This window comes from Lupinus angustifolius, chromosome LG08, assembly GCF_001865875.1.
Source record: "Lupinus angustifolius cultivar Tanjil chromosome LG08, LupAngTanjil_v1.0, whole genome shotgun sequence".
Classification (NCBI taxonomy): domain Eukaryota; kingdom Viridiplantae; phylum Streptophyta; class Magnoliopsida; order Fabales; family Fabaceae; genus Lupinus; species Lupinus angustifolius.
The window spans coordinates 8,260,830-8,276,703 of record NC_032016.1 but is presented as its reverse complement, the minus strand read 5'-3'; the positions used below and the strand labels follow the sequence as shown (position 1 = coordinate 8,276,703).

The 15,874-nt window shown below is 32.7% G+C and overlaps 3 protein-coding genes across 6 annotated transcripts; 2 read left to right on the top strand and 1 right to left on the bottom strand.

The window, feature by feature from the left end:
* LOC109354488 (elongator complex protein 1) lies at positions 295-6,117 on the top strand. 3 transcript variants are annotated; one of them, XM_019597027.1, is made up of 7 exons: positions 295-571; positions 658-1,003; positions 1,763-4,805; positions 5,281-5,379; positions 5,484-5,798; positions 5,893-5,918; positions 6,004-6,117. In XM_019597027.1, the coding sequence occupies exons 1-5, from the start codon at positions 413-415 to the stop codon at positions 5,794-5,796; spliced, it is 3,960 nt and encodes a 1,319-aa protein (XP_019452572.1). In that variant the 5' UTR covers positions 295-412; the 3' UTR covers positions 5,797-5,798; positions 5,893-5,918; positions 6,004-6,117. The 3 variants fall into 3 exon arrangements, with proteins under 3 accessions (XP_019452572.1, XP_019452570.1, XP_019452569.1); XM_019597025.1 differs by having other exon boundaries at positions 5,893-6,117; XM_019597024.1 differs by having other exon boundaries at positions 5,484-6,117.
* On the bottom strand, positions 6,670-15,788 carry LOC109353874 (F-box protein At2g39490). The gene is made up of 4 exons (XM_019596234.1): positions 14,857-15,788; positions 14,431-14,589; positions 14,140-14,351; positions 6,670-6,715 (listed from the first exon to the last, which is right to left on the bottom strand). The coding sequence occupies exons 1-4, from the start codon at positions 15,658-15,660 to the stop codon at positions 6,670-6,672; spliced, it is 1,221 nt and encodes a 406-aa protein (XP_019451779.1). The 5' UTR covers positions 15,661-15,788.
* On the top strand, positions 6,938-9,520 carry LOC109354672 (WUSCHEL-related homeobox 8-like). Of its 2 annotated transcripts, none has more exons than XM_019597327.1 (3): positions 6,938-7,221; positions 8,260-8,763; positions 9,252-9,520. In XM_019597327.1, exons 1-3 carry the CDS (start codon positions 7,035-7,037, stop codon positions 9,326-9,328), a joined length of 768 nt encoding a protein of 255 aa, XP_019452872.1. In that variant the 5' UTR covers positions 6,938-7,034; the 3' UTR covers positions 9,329-9,520. The 2 variants fall into 2 exon arrangements, with proteins under 2 accessions (XP_019452872.1, XP_019452873.1); XM_019597328.1 differs by having other exon boundaries at positions 6,939-7,221; positions 8,263-8,763.

The following is a 15,874-nucleotide window of genomic DNA, read 5'->3' as shown; positions in this document are numbered from 1 at the left end:
TTTTATTATAAAAACTTTATACTTGAAGATTTAGTAAAAAGTTAATAGATTTTCAACTATGTTAGATTAGATTTTGAAAGGAGAATAGATTTGGGATCTTTTAAGTATCTAATGATATTTGATGTTGTACTAGATGGTTTGTTGACTTTGTTCGAGGGAAGGATGTTTAACAATTAATATTTAATACTTAACAATTTAATTGATTCATTGGTAAATATTTTCAGGTAGAAAATGAGAATTTAAGAAAATAAGGGATTCAATGTCAATTAATATTTGGTACAAAAGAAAATAAATAAAGCCTAAGAAATGTTATTAAACCTTATGAAGTAACTGTAACAAGTGACAACCCTACTCTCTATCTTACCGGCGGCGACACCACTTCCACCACCCTGAAACCGCCGTAACTCTTGAAATGAACAACTTGAAGCTTTTCTCCGAAGTCTCTTTATCTCTTAAATTTGACTCCGACACCGTAACCATTCGTTTCTCCGCCTTCGATATCGAGCGTAACCGCATCTTCTTCCTCTCTTCTCACAATCACATTTACTCCTCTCCTCTCTCTTCCTTCCATGTCCGTACTCAACTATTCTATTTCTATTATTTCAATTTATATTTAATATTATGTGATTTGTTTCTAACATTATTTCAATTTTGCAGGAAAAAGGAGCTTTGAGCAAACGGTTATTTTCTAGTGATGAACATGGTGATGTTGTTGGAACCGTTGATTTGGAAAATGATGATCATGTTACTGCGTTTGATTATCTAATGGAGAAAGAATCACTTATTATTGGAACTTCAGAGGGACTTTTGTTATTATATAGTGTTGAAACTAATGTTACAGAAATTGTTGGGAATGTGAATGGTGGTGTTAAATGTATATCACCTAGTCCTGATGGTGAATTGCTTGCTGTTATAACTGGTTTTGGCAACATATTGGTTATGACACCTGATTGGGATTTGTTGTATGAAATGCCACTCCATGACGAAGGCTGCGACTTCGTAAGTAAGGACTTTGCACCCTTTTCCACATAGTTAATCTTCCATGTTTTAGTAGGATGTGTGTGTGAGTGTGTGTTGAGCAAAACCTCAATTGAGTTCTGAAAAGTTTAGTTGCTAGATAGGCCCTTGAAATAGTTGTCCTTGAAAGATTTGGAACAGACTTAACTTAAATTGACATTTTTTGTCATCAACTAATTCTGTAACATTTTGAATTTTTAATGGTTAGTGTCTAAATAAAAACTGAGTACTTATCTGGCGATACCATAATCTTTGGAGGATTGAATTAAGCTTTTACTCTATAAAAAATGGCATTGGATCCATACAAAATGCTAATTCCTACACTAACTCTTTATAAACTCATCATCTCACATCTCTGCATAGTTTTTACCATCTCATTTTAGTTTTTTAAACACTTATATTCGATTCTGCCATTTAAGCCTCACGGTGATGTGCACTGATATGACGTGTACCAAGCATGATCCTAATTCCTATTGCCTCTTACCATTATTATTCAGGGGAAATAACTCCCCTAAGATTTAACTTAATCACCCCGGAAACCCCTTATTTTTTAAATAGCTAAGGGGAGGTTAGTGTAATTACAATGACCTCCCCCGGAGGGAAGGTAAATGTAATGAAAACTGAATCTCAAGGGATATGAGAGATGTCAAGCCTAATTAAGTCTTATTATTTTTATATATCTGCTCATATAAATTCTATTTGTATGTGGAGACAATTCAAAATAGTGATCAGACTCCATTTTTAGGTAAAGGGCCAGAGCAGCACCATCTCTCTTGGCGTGGAGATGGCAAATACTTTTCTACAATGAGCAATGTGCAGGGTTCTGATTCACTGCATAAGAAAATTAAGGTTTGGGAACGAGATTCAGGGGTGTTGCTTGCCTCTTCAGAGCCAAAATATTTTTCTGGGGCAGTTTTGGAGTGGATGCCTAGTGGTGCGAAAATTGCAGCTGTTTATGATAGAAAAGCTGAAAATGAATGTCCCTCAATTGCTTTGTTCGAGAGAAATGGGTTAGAAAGAAGCAATTTTACCATCAATGAAGGAATTAATGCAGAAGTAAAAGTTCTGAAGTGGAATTGCAGTTCTGATCTTCTTGCAGGTGTTGTTGAATGTGAAAATTATGATGCTATAAAGATATGGTATTTTAGCAACAACCACTGGTTCCTGAAGCAGGAAATCAGATACTTGAAGCAAGATGAAGTCAGCTTCATCTGGAATCCAGCAAGGCCTTTGCAGTTAATTTGTTGGACTCTTGGTGGTCAGATCACAGTTTACAACTTTGTCTGGATCACGGCTGTTACAGAGAGTTCCACTGCACTGGTCATTGATGGCTCCAATATTCAAGTAACCCCACTGTCTTTATTCTTAATGCCGCCTCCTATGTATTTATTTAGCCTGAAGTTTTCTTCTCATGTCCGGGAAATGGCTGTATATAGTAAAAATTCTAAGAACCAGTTAGCTGCATTTCTTTCAAATGGTTGTGTATGTGTTGTAGAGCTTCCATCAATTGAAACCTGGGAAGAACTAGAGGGGAAAGAATTCAATGTGGAAGCCTGTCATACTGAAACGGTGTTTGGGTCCATTTTACATCTTGCATGGTTGGATTCCCATACACTATTAGCTGTTTCACATTATGGTTTCAGTCACAGTAGCGACTTGTTTCAAACCTCACCAAGCGAGGGCGGACTTCGAGGCTTCTATTTGCAGGAAATGGAACTAAAATGTTCAGAGGATCTTGTTCCAGGATTACTGACATGCTCAGGCTGGCATGCAACAGTTTCAAACCGGAATTCCCTTGATGAGCTTGTTATCGATATTGCACCGAATCCTGCTAGTAAATGTTCTGCTTATTTGCAGTTTTCCGGGGGGGAAATCCAGGAGTATGTATCAAAAATTGGCAACAGTAGAGGATCTTTAGAACAAGAACATCAAGGTTTTTCATCAACTTGCCCTTGGATGAATGTAGCCCTTATTGGCAGTGGTGGTCCTCCAAAACTAGTGTTTTTTGGACTGGATGAGACTGGCAGACTGCATGCTAATGGTGCGATAGTCTGCTACAACTGCAGCAGTTTCTCATTATACTCAAATTTGGATGACCAAGTTATCACCCATTTAGTTTTTACAACTAAACAAGATTTGCTTTTTATTGTTGACGTTGTTGATATACTTAATGGGGAGTTGGACTTGAAGTATGGGAACTTCGTCCAGCTTAATAGCAGAAAAAGAGAGGAAAAGGAGAACTACATAAATATATGGGAGAGAGGTGCTAAAATTGCTGGAGTCCTACATGGGGATGAAGCTGCCATCATATTGCAAACTACTAGGGGAAACCTAGAATGTACATATCCTAGAAAATTGGTTTTGGTTTCTATCATTAATGCCTTGGTTCAAAAGCGCTTTAGGGATGCATTACTTATGGTTAGGCGGCATAGGATAGATTTCAACGTGGTTGTTGATTACTGTGGTTGGCAAGCATTTTCACAATCAGCTTCTGAATTTGTAAGGCAGGTTGACAATCTGAGTTACATAACTGAATTTGTCTGTTCTGTAAAGAATGAAAATATCATTGAAAAACTTTACAAAAATCATGTATCTGTTCCCTGCCCAGTGGATACTAATGCTATGCCAGTTGGAGGACTCCAGCATTTTCCTGCTGGTAACAAGGTTTCTTCCATTCTGTTGGCCATAAGGAACGCACTTGAGGATCACTTAACAGAAAGTCCCGCTCGGGAGCTTTGTATTTTGACCACTCTGGCACGGAGTGATCCTCCATTACTTGAAGATGCTCTAAAGAGAATAAAAATTATCCGTGAAATGGAATTGTCTCATGCTGATGACCAGAGGAGAATATCTTATCCTTCTGCTGAAGAAGCTTTGAAGCATCTTTTGTGGTTAGCTGATTCTGATGCTGTCTATGAAGCTGCTTTGGGTCTTTATGATTTACATCTTGCAGCTATTGTGGCATTGAATGCTCAGAAAGATCCCAAGGAATTTCTTCCTTTCTTACAAGAATTGGAGTCTATGCCTACTCTCTTAATGCAATATAATATCGACCTTAGGCTGCAAAGGTTTGAAAAGGCTCTCAGACACATTGCTTCTGCTGGAGATTCTTATTATGATGTCTCTATGACACTCGTGAAAAAAAACCCTCAACTTTTTCCGCTGGCTCTTCAACTTTTTACTGATCCTGCTAAGAGGATGCCATTCCTTGAGGCATGGGGGGATTTTCTTAGTGATGAAAAATGCTTTGAAGATGCTGCAACAATTTACTTGTCCTGTTTCAGTCTAGATAAGGCCCTGAAGTCTTATCGTGCTATTAGTAACTGGAGTGGGGTGCTTAGAGTTGCTGGGCTCCTTAATCTGGGAAAAGATGAGGTACTGCATCTAGCTAGTGATCTTTGCGAAGAACTTCAAGCCCTTGGTAAACCTGGTGAAGCAGCAAAGATTGCCCTGGACTACTGTGACGATGTTAACAATGGTGTGAATTTGTTGATTAGTGCAAGGGACTGGGAGGAGGCATTGAGGGTTGCTTTTATACATAGAAGAGAGGACTTGATTAAGGCAGTGAAGAGTGCATCTGTGGAATGTGCAAGCACACTTATCAGTGAATATGAGGAAGGCTTAGAGAAAGTAGGGAAGTACTTGGCCCGCTACTTGGCTGTTCGAAAAAGAAGATTACTTCTTGCGGCAAAGCTCCGGTCAGAGGAACGTGCAGCGAGTGATGTTGATGATGACGCGGCTTCAGAAGCTAGCAGTAATTTCAGTGGAATGAGTGCATACACCACAGGGTAAGTATTTTTCATTGATCTTATAGATTTGCCTATATAACTTGCCATATGCAGAGCATCGATTTAATATGTTTGTGTATATAACTATGTATTCTGAATCATTTTTCTCACTATGAGAATGGTTTCAGCCTGATGACATGTTATAATAAACTCACCAATCAGACATGAAGATGCTCTTATATACAAAACTATTAGGGATTAAATATACAAAACTGTGTGTTTTTTATGAGAAGGCTCTTATACCTCAGTTTCTTCAATGTGAAAATAAATAAAGCCTCCTTATTTTGTCGAATAATAATTTAGTTCTAGAGAAAGAAAGACATTTAAGCAATATTATTGAATGGTACTTATTTTTCTTTTCCATAAAATAATATCAAATGTAATTTTTTACTCTCCATGTTATTGGTTGTATATTTATTTGTTCTGCTATACTTTGAAGTGTTGAAATCATTTCTTTTTTCCATTTCAACAACAGGACCAGGAGAAGTTCTGCTGCTTCTTTTAGCTCAACTGCAACCAGTAAAGCAAGAGACGCTAGGCGTCAGAGGAAAAGAGGAAAAATCCGTCCTGGAAGGTATACTGACATAAGATTTTCTTGTGCCCACACCCTTCATATACTGTTGTTTTCTTGGTCAGTGTTTTACAGATAGAATAATTGTGTTTTACTCGCCAATGTAGTGCTGATGAGGAGATGGCCTTGGTGGACCATTTGAAAGGCATGTCCCTGACAGTGGAAGCTAGACATGAGCTGAAATCATTATTGGTTACCCTCATGATGTTTGGTGAGGGTGAAACAGCTAGGAAGCTACAACAAATGGCGGAGAACTTTCAACTGTCGCAGATCGCAGCTGTCAGATTAGCTGAAGAGACAGTGTCTAATGATATCATCGATGAGTATGCACACACTTTGGAGCAATATACACGAAAAGTAAGGGACGACTTGCACAAGTCTGAGGCTTTCTCATGGCGGCTTAAAATTTTCTTATCCTAGGAGTGAGTGTAGCAAATTAACTTAAAGATCTTAATTCCTTAGTTTATCTTGGTTGTATCTGGATGCAATTTGAAGATGTTGCCATTTTTCCTCTAGGGCTTGAATCCATTCAGAACTATGAATGTAAAATTCCTCTAAATGATGTTCCTTTTGAGTTTGGACATATACATTAGCCATTAGTGTTGGCTAGTACCCAAGGAGAGTGGTTGTAACCAAATGTTTCTGATATCCCTAATGGTTTATGGCTTTTTTACTGCCAAAGTAATTGTAACCATTATAAGTAATTAGAGGTGAAGGCTTGTTTATTTTTGGATTTGCAAAGAATGTATGAATTATAACAAATTTTCGTTTTTTTAAACAAAAAACTTTTATAGATCAATCTTTTATTTCTACTGTCACAAATATTTCAATATTGGTCTCTCTTTAGGGTGTTTATGTCTGTTGAGTATAACTAATAATAGTTGAAGGTAAGTTTAAAATAATTTAGTAAGAGCTTTATCATCCTTTTAGTTAAAGTTATGACAAAAAGCATCGAGTCCGTACAAAATTTAAATTTTTACCACAACTCAAATAAGAACAAACATATAAAAGCACAGCATGTTATTGTTAGAGATGTTAAAGCTTAATGAATGAGTGTGAATGTATTTTCGTGTTTCATAATGAGTATTTTGTTTTTACACTATCAAGCTTTTATCAATATCAGTTTTACGAAAAACTCTGTATTTCTTTGGTTATTAAAAAGGTTACTGATTGATCTTTCTTTGTATGAGATGAACATCTCTTATACTCAATTTAATAAATTATTTCTTTATAAAAAATTGGAAATAAAAACAAAATATTTTCATAAACCTAACAAACCATAACAAAATATTTTCAATCGGTTGATGAAACAAACCTTAACTTTGTTAATACATATAAACTTTTAAAAAATAAAAATAAAAATATCTTCTTAAAATTTAGAATATATTATTTTATACATAATCATTATATCATCTATTATTTATTTATATATATATATTTTTTTGAAGAATCATATATCAACGATAAAAAGTTAATTTATAAAAAATGGACAATGAGTCACACGTTGCACCGCATAAAATAGCATCAATGTATAATGTAGGTGGTGTCTTGTCTGTATTCTCGTTCTTTCTCTTTTTTTCTTTTCTTTCTCACAAACCAATGTGCTGACTTTCTCTCTCTTCTCTCTCTCTCTCTCTTATCATTGAGTCATATACAGAATGGTGAACATGATGGAATGGCAGAAACAGTTGCAGAGTTTGCAGAAAAATGGAGAAATGATGTATGTTAAGGTGATGACAGATGAACAATTGGAAACTCTAAGGAAACAGATTGCAGTTTATGCCATCATCTCTGAACAACTTATTCAGATGCATTCTACACTTTCAGCTCACCATGATCTTGCAGGTTCTTTCATCTATATCTTCTTTTTCTTCTTTTCCTTTTTCTATTTTCAAGATTTCTTTATTTATGTGTTCATCATGTATGTCTAATATGTGTTCCTTTAAGTCTAATTGTTGTATTTCATTATTCCCGATCATTTATGATTTGTCAAAAATGAGATTATTTCGAGTAATGAGAAGCAAAAAAATTTAATTTAAATGTAATTAAAAATCTGTACTATTGAATTTTTTTGGTAGTCAACAATTCTATCAGATATTATCGGACTAAGACAAATATTTAACAAATATATTATTGTATTATACTTAAAAGGATAAATATGTTATTACATGTTAGATTTTCTTTTATTTTGAAGGATTTGTCTTCTTCATTAATGAAGAGGCTAAGTGAATAGTGGATCACAATCTACACTAGATTTGTGGAGTGTAATTGAGTTTCTCTGGTCCATTCGTTTAGTCAATAATCATTAGATTCGTCAAAGGACATTTATTTCAATTAGTTAAGCCAGCTTGATTCCAGAAATCAGAAAATGACAGTGCAAAATATCAACCATACTTTATTTCCCAAACATTATAAGGCACGTTGGATTTCAATAATGGACCTTGAAATCTTGTTGTAATTATGGCGATTAATCATTTGAGTAAATAGTAAATACCATTTTGCTTTTGCTTTCAAGAAAAACTAAACTTGATTGATTTTCCCCTTGCATTCTGCTTTTCTTACTCTTGTGTGAAGCATAGCTTTTAATTAAGTTATCCAATACATTTTCAACCGATTTTTTTGCTATTTTTTGTGGGACAAATACTAAATAGGAAAGAAGTTAGTACTCTAAATTGTTAAGGACACAAAATATGAGAAATTTTATTGGAAGCTATAACTTTCACATTCTAATATATTAAAAGTTAAGGACACAAAATATCAGAACTTCTCAGAATTAAATACACCCTTGAAAGTTAAGATTGTAAAGATTATATAGAACCTACAATGGAGAAATTTGTTTCCTTTATTAAGACCCATCATTGAAAAGATTGATGTTTTCTTTACCAGGGGTTAGGCTAGGAAACATGTACTGTGATCCATTGATAACATCTTCTGGCCACAAAATAACATCAAGACAAAGATGGACACCTACACCAATGCAACTTCAGATTCTTGAACGTATATTTGATGAAGGGAATGGTACTCCAAGCAAGGAAAAAATCAAGGACATTACTACTGAACTAAGCCAACATGGTCAAATTTCTGAAACAAATGTCTATAATTGGTTCCAGAATAGGCGTGCTAGATCAAAAAGAAAACTACAGAATGTGGCACCTGAATCAGAATTAGAGACTGAGGTTGATTCTAAGGATAAAAAATCAAAGCCAGAGGAAATTCAGTCACAACATATTGTAACTGAAAAGTTGTGCTTCCAAAATCCTGAAATATGCTCTGATTTGCACTACTTGAATACAGATTCTAATAAACCAGATTGCATGGTTCCATCAGATAGATACACAGGAAATTTCAACCGTGTGTCTCTTTATAATGAGGTGCTTTCAAACTCAAGTATGTAACTTTTTGTGCTTTCTTCCTGCACATGCATCTTCATTAGTAAAACAATGTATTGGGTAATTTAGTATATAGTATTTAGTAAAGTTCAATTTTCTAGTTCAAGTAAAAAAAATTATGGTATGTGGTTTTTTTCCTATTGTGTGGTTGTGAGCATCTATTAGGTAATGCAAAGAAACTAAGTTTTCACTAGGAATTGCAATATATTTATTATTTAAAAAGCTAACATTTATTGAATTCCTAAACCAGTGTCTAAGGACACAAATAGAAGAAAACCCTTGTTATTAGTTGTACCAAGACTTATTATTGTAAAAGGAAATGCTTGATTTTGCCATGTACTTTGTGTTCTTTGATAATGTGAAAATAACCTTGGACAACTAATTTGTAGATTCAAAAAGGGATTATATTTTCATATAGATGAGCCTATATCTGTTTTATATTTTGACCATGAAGATTGGTGTGATTTATAGCTCAAATTTTTGCAGGAAGTGATTATCTAGATGGAAAAATAGATCTACCTGAGAGCTACAATTTATACCAGCAAGGAGGAGACTACATTTAGTGTAATTTTTGTTTGAGCTTGTGTTGATGAGAAATCTATTGAACCTCTTTCTATAAACATATTTTATAATAGTTACTAAACATTTATCCAGAGAGTGGCATATAAATGTTACTTTATATTATGAAGTTGATTTATTGGTTGCACTATTTTCTACTTGTAAGTGTTGATAAAGATAAATATCTTCTTGCAGAGTCTCATTTGAGGATGTCCTAATAAAGTTTTGCAGATGTTAAATTTCAACTAAGTAATTGTATAACATGGTAATTAGTGATGTGATTAAATGTAAATTTAAGAAAATGGGGATCAGATACAAAGTGTAAAGTGCATCATCCTAATATACAATGTTAAAAAAGCTAAATTTTTGCAATTGATATTAACTCAAAATGTTTTATATATTTTACAAGCGATTTCTGGTAAAATCTATGAGAATGGGTCTTACATGCATTATCATTTTATTAAGGATTTAATAAACTGTACAATGAATTGGACTTAAAAAAGCAAGGGAGCATTGCCTGAGCTTTAACACAAATTTAAGGCCGGGACAATTTAAAGAGAAAAAACTATATGCGTATAAGTTTTATACATTTTGAATGTATCATTTACTATTAATATTTAATTACGATTGACTTTTTGAAAATGTAATCCAAATTAATGATGAATGATGAAGTTTATATATATAAATCTTTATACTGACAATATATAGATTTTACACTCTAATTTAAATAGATGAATATTTTAGTTTGAGTGTAATATTTATGAATTTCTTAATAGTTAACGATAATAAAAATAAATGGTATGAATGATAGACTCATAATATATAAAACTATTACAATTTCAGTACATATTTGTTTTTCTCTCTTGTAATGTATAATTTTGTTTAGTTGATGATTAGAATTTTAATTTAAATACTTACTCCATATCTTATCCATACATTTTATTTTGATTTAAGGATTGCCATTCAGTCCTTACTTCTACCATTCATTTGGGATTTGATCAATATTTTCTGTCTTTTTCAACTGTTGGATTATTTTTAGGGATGAAATTCCCAATAAGTTTCATAGTGGAATACTATGTATATACTTGTCCTAATACAACCTTGATACTGTCATAAATTTTACATATATAAGCATTAATTATTTGTGTATTAAACCATAGAGTTCATGCTTAGCTGACCCAGTTCCCTTAAACTTAATTCAACACATATTAATATGACTAATCCTATATATCAAGTTACTTATTTTAGATATTTCATGTAACTCTACTAGTTTTTGTTTATTATTTTTAAACCAGGGTTGTAACATTTTATGTGTGACAGAAAGATATGGCATGCCATTCTATTTCTGAAATGTCCAAGTTATATGGCATTAATCATCATGTTCAATTTAATCATCTATATCAACTCATTAATTCACTTTTTTATAGAGAACATACATATCCTACTATATATAAGAGTTACATCATACATGCCAAAAAACTATGTGAACCCAAATTATTTTTTAAATTGAACAATATTCTAATAATTCTTATCAACCAAAGAATAATTTTCAAATTAAGCATGATGGGTACTCTCCAAATACAGAAAATTACCTTCTAACTAATTAGCCTGAATAGACTTTAATATAAAAATAGGACTTATATAACAATTATCATTTTTTGTCACTTATTTTTTGCCTCTGAACACACTTAATTAAGCAGTGAAGCCACATTTTTTGTGCATAGTATAGGCTCCTTTCACACCAAACAAACTAGTCAAAGGATAATACAACGCATCAATTGAACTTTTTAAAGCAAAATGTTTGTTGTAACATCCAAATATGTATATACATATACAACAACAAAATTTGTAAGTAAGAATAGATATATAATTATATAGCATGTGTCAAAGACACAAAGTCTAGTGTGGCAATACGTTTGCACATACACATTCAGAAATGGTCAAGTATTATTACATTATCACTCTAATCTCAAACTAGCCATAACCATATTATAAATATCACATTTCTCAAAGTCATATACAACTCCATTTCACATCTTAAAAGCTTTCTTTCTTTCTTTCCAAACCCTAAACAAAAAACAAAATTTCACTTTTTTTCCTCTATAATAGTATTGATTATTAATTACAGTGATGAAGAGAGAAAGAGAACTTGATAACACAACCATGGCCAACTATTTGATGCTTCTTTCTTGTGGTGGTGAATTTGAGACAACCTATTCCAACTCTTCCAACAACAACAACAACAACAATCGTGTGTTTGAGTGCAAGACATGTAACAGACAATTTCCTTCATTTCAAGCACTAGGTGGCCACCGTGCTAGCCACAAAAAACTAAGGTTGATGGGAGAAGAAGGAAATCAAATAATGGTTCATGGTGATTCACCTCCAAAGCCTAAAATCCATGAATGTTCCATTTGTGGTTTGGAATTTTCAATAGGGCAAGCTTTGGGTGGCCACATGAGGCGTCATAGAGTGCCAATAAACTCAAATGGAAACATTCAAAGTTCTACTACAATGGTGATTACTAGTAGTAGTAGTAGTGTTGATACAAAGATAAACAAGGCTAATAATAGCAAGAAGCTTTTGTTTTTGGACTTGAATTTAACTCCACTAGAGAATGATGTGGAGATTTTAATTCCTCTAGTGGATTGTCATAATTGAAATAATGAATGATCCATAAAGCTTAAGATAAGTAATTCAATTTTCTTATATATTTAATGACAAAAATATTATTTTATTACATGTTATATTTTCTTTTGATTTTCAAGGATTTCCATCTCCATTAATAAAGAGGATCTATACTCGTAACTAATGTACAATATATATAATACATACACTTATGTTTCCTATTTGTATTTTTCTTATCGTTGATCTATCACACTATATTGTAAATCTAGTTGTTCATTTGTTGAGTATAATAAGAAATTCATGTTATTTCTGATGAGTAAACTCAATGTTATTCGGGTTTAACATCTCACATTATGTCATGAAGTTTTAGCAATTGAGCTAAGTCTTATAAACTATTTCTAACAAAATAAAGTACACATGCTAATTACTTGGCATATATCAACCCATCCATTATCTAATTTGAACAAATTGATCACTAACCAATGATTCATTTACCTATATTCAATACAAGCTGGCCTAATCCTTGACGCATTTAACAACTCATGTTGGATGCATTTACTTTAATATGTCATATTTTATTATTTTATATAGTTTTTGCTATAAAATATATGTTTTCTATGTGTTTGGCAAAATTCTCAAGTGTCAAATTTAAAAAAAAACTGTTTAGACTTTCAAAATAAATAAAAAAATTGTGTTTAGCGTATGTGTCATGCTGCTTAATTCTTCCAATGAGTTCTAATGGAAACTCACATGCTTTGGAAAAAGAACTATAAGGTAGTGTTCAGAATATTAGGAAAATTTAAATAATGTCTAAACGAAAGGCTTGATTTTAAAGTAAATGCATCCAACATGAGTTATAAGGTAGTGTTCAGAATCTGAACATGTTAAGGAGAGAGAAAAGTGGAACCAGGAAAGACAAATTTAGGGTAAGTAGAATGATTTAGCCTTTTTTCTTTTACCCTATTATTTATTGTTTTTTATTTAATATATTTTTAAAATATTGATCATATTCTTACAAAAGTATTTTATATCATATAAATATGTACTTAAAAACTAATATGTTATTCTTCAGAAAATTCGTTAGTCACCAAAGTATTGGAATTTGAGAAGTAACCAAACATAGAAATGCAATTTATTAATACATTATAGTTTTCTAATATATCATTTTCTAAAGAAAAATGACACCTTAAGAGTTCTCTTCTCCTATAACTGTATCCTCTTCGATAATGGAGGGTTCAATATTGGACGAAATTATGATATGTGACCTTATAAATTAGAGTTTATAATTTATATTGAATGAAATGTGAGTCTTTTGCTTATTGGCTTTGAATTGCTTTCTTAATACAAGCTACATTCTTATGTTTTTTTATTGCTTAACATTCTTCTGTACAAACGTTTATTTATATTATTGTATATCATAACTATAAATTCTATACAACTATCTTTTCAACTAAGCATGTATTGGATCCTGATATAGGATTACTTGTAGCAACTAAGCTTGTATTGGTTCCTGATTTTGGTCAAATGTAAGTGTTGTTTTTAGTGACTCATAACTTATCCAGTTTTCAGAGCATTATGGTGTCATTCCAGGCCGACTCCACCTAGTAGTATAAAGGTTTGGTTGTTATTATTTACAACTTATCCCATTTTTGGTCCCCGATTTCCATGTCATATGAAATCATATTGATGTTATATTGCAATTTGAGAAGAATTTCCTCTGTTCTTCCTCTGTTATATCCCATGACAATTTCCCAACATATGTGATATGTGCTATTGTATCCCTCCAAAATTTCTGGAGTGGAATCTGGTGCCTCATTGGCCCTATTAGATTTATATGGTTGGATTTTTCCAAAGAGTCATCCCTTGTTACCATATTAAATTTTTGAATACAAACTTACATTTTTAGCACCTATAAATAAGACAGTTGTCACATTCTTAATAAATTGAGAAGATAACTTATCTTCTAACACGAGGATATATTATTCTGATGTCGTAGAGTTTATATGTAATATTAAAAATTTACAAAAAAAAAAAAACATAATGGGTAATGTGCAATTCATTAAATTATGCTGTCTCCTTGAAGACCAGATAACTCCAAAATAGATAAAAACAACACAAGAGTCTCCTAAACATAAAGTGACAAATTCATCTTAGTAACTATTTTGTTCATATCATTTTCCTTTCTTACACATAAATATCCAAGCAACTACCATCTGAAGTTTCAATCCTTGGAGGCTTTCCCTTCACTAGCTGAATTACACTTTTTGCCACTGAGATTTCATTCACTTGACTTGTAAAACCAATAAATTTTATCAGTTTTAGATGCTCCAATTCTGTATATTTAACTGCTTGAATCAAGCATGATTTGGACCTTGGAGTTGAATAACTTATAGGATCAATCTGCACCCAACCAGTGATAGAAATGTCACAAAAAATAAAGCAATAAAGAGCATCAATTACTCCTAAGAAGAAACCTTACTTCTAAAAAAAGTTGCTCCAAGTCAGGGCATAATTTCAAGAAGAAGACCAAGGCATCAATGTTGTTTTGATCCTTATAGTTGTCAATCCACCATAGCTCTCTTAACTTATAGAATATAAAGTTCCCACTTGATAGAGAAATTGATGGCCATATCATTTCCTGCAACAAATTATGCATAAGAAAAATAAGAGACATCCTTAGTTCATGTTGTGGGGTACTACTTTTTTTACACATATTATTTAACTACTTATTTAATAGACTTTTGCTTTGAAAACAACAATGAATATATGTATAAGATTAAGATTTATGTGTATAAGGTTTCAGAATAAAAAAAGTGAGATAATCCTTCTGTCCAAAAATTACAATTAAGCAAGATAAGTGCATAAAACCAGCAACAGTAGATGGAAAATAATAGAAATAGCATACCTCAAAAGTCCATTCACATAAAGTAAGAATTTGAGAATTCTTTATTGTTAAAAGTGTTATATTAAAATCTTGAGACTTGAAGTTACTGCAGTTGGGGCCTAGTCTAAAATCAAGCATGCCATCATTCAGGTTGAAATGAGATTCTGGCCAAATCCAAGGAAGCGGTCCGCGAAATCGAAATGATTTAAGTTTAGAAGTTCTAAGATGCAATGACTTCAACTGCAAGCAATCTAAGATGGTTAACTTCTTAAGCTTTGATTCAGATTCAATGAACAAAGCCTGCAACCCATTGCACTCAATGATTGTCAAGTTTTGAAGATGGTCCAAGTTTGAAACTATAGAGAAAGCTACCTCACTTGTGAAATAGCTAACTGATTTCAAATAAAGTGTTTTGACTAAGAAACTTGGTTGAACAAGGTGATGAATGATATGATCCTTATTGAGCTTGAACTTCAATTCATATCTCCTTTCATTTTCATTCTTTCCATTTGAGAATTCAAGAAGCAATTTACTATTAGTTGCAATAGTTGCAAAAAGTGCATTGCTTTTATCAAAGTGAACTTGAAGCTTCCTTGGATGCTTTAATGGATCAAGCTCTTCAAAACAAGCCAAGAATTCAGCAACAACAACACTAATATCTTCTATAGCACCATATTTAACAACAACTTGGTTCCATAGGAATCTCCACCTAGTAGAAATGAGGCTGGTTTCTAGTGCAGATTCATTTGGCAGAAAAGAAACTATGCAGGCAAGAATTTCATCTGGTAACTTGCTAAACAAATCATGTACAATAGTATCTTCCATGGAATCTATAGTTTCAAGAAAAATGGATTAGGATTTATTCCACAAGGTGTGGAAGAGAATGGTAGCTAGCTTTGTTAGGAAGATAGAAAACATAGAATGGTGGTTGGTGGCTTCTCTTTATGGGAATTTATGAGCACAACTTCCATTCTATATTTGTCGGTCTTAGAGTTTATTCATTATGTTTACCAATTCAATGCTTTTCACATTATTCATT

Coding starts and splice junctions, on each gene's coding strand:
- LOC109354488 (XM_019597027.1), top strand. CDS start 413: ATGAACAACTTGAAGCTTTTCTCCGAAGTCTCTTTATCTCTTAAATTT. Junction 572..657: donor CTCCTCTCTCTTCCTTCCAT/GTCCGTACTCAA, acceptor TCAATTTTGCAG/GAAAAAGGAGCTTTGAGCAA. Junction 4,806..5,280: donor ATGAGTGCATACACCACAGG/GTAAGTATTTTT, acceptor TTTCAACAACAG/GACCAGGAGAAGTTCTGCTG.
- LOC109354672 (XM_019597327.1), top strand. CDS start 7,035: ATGGTGAACATGATGGAATGGCAGAAACAGTTGCAGAGTTTGCAGAAA. Junction 7,222..8,259: donor AGCTCACCATGATCTTGCAG/GTTCTTTCATCT, acceptor TGTTTTCTTTAC/CAGGGGTTAGGCTAGGAAAC. Junction 8,764..9,251: donor TGAGGTGCTTTCAAACTCAA/GTATGTAACTTT, acceptor AAATTTTTGCAG/GAAGTGATTATCTAGATGGA.
- LOC109353874 (XM_019596234.1), bottom strand. CDS start 15,660: ATGGAAGATACTATTGTACATGATTTGTTTAGCAAGTTACCAGATGAA. Junction 14,590..14,856: donor TATGTGAATGGACTTTTGAG/GTATGCTATTTC, acceptor AATTTGTTGCAG/GAAATGATATGGCCATCAAT. Junction 6,716..14,139: donor AGTTGCTTGGATATTTATGT/GTAAGAAAGGAA, acceptor ATTTTTTAAAAG/TTTATATGTATTAACAAAGT.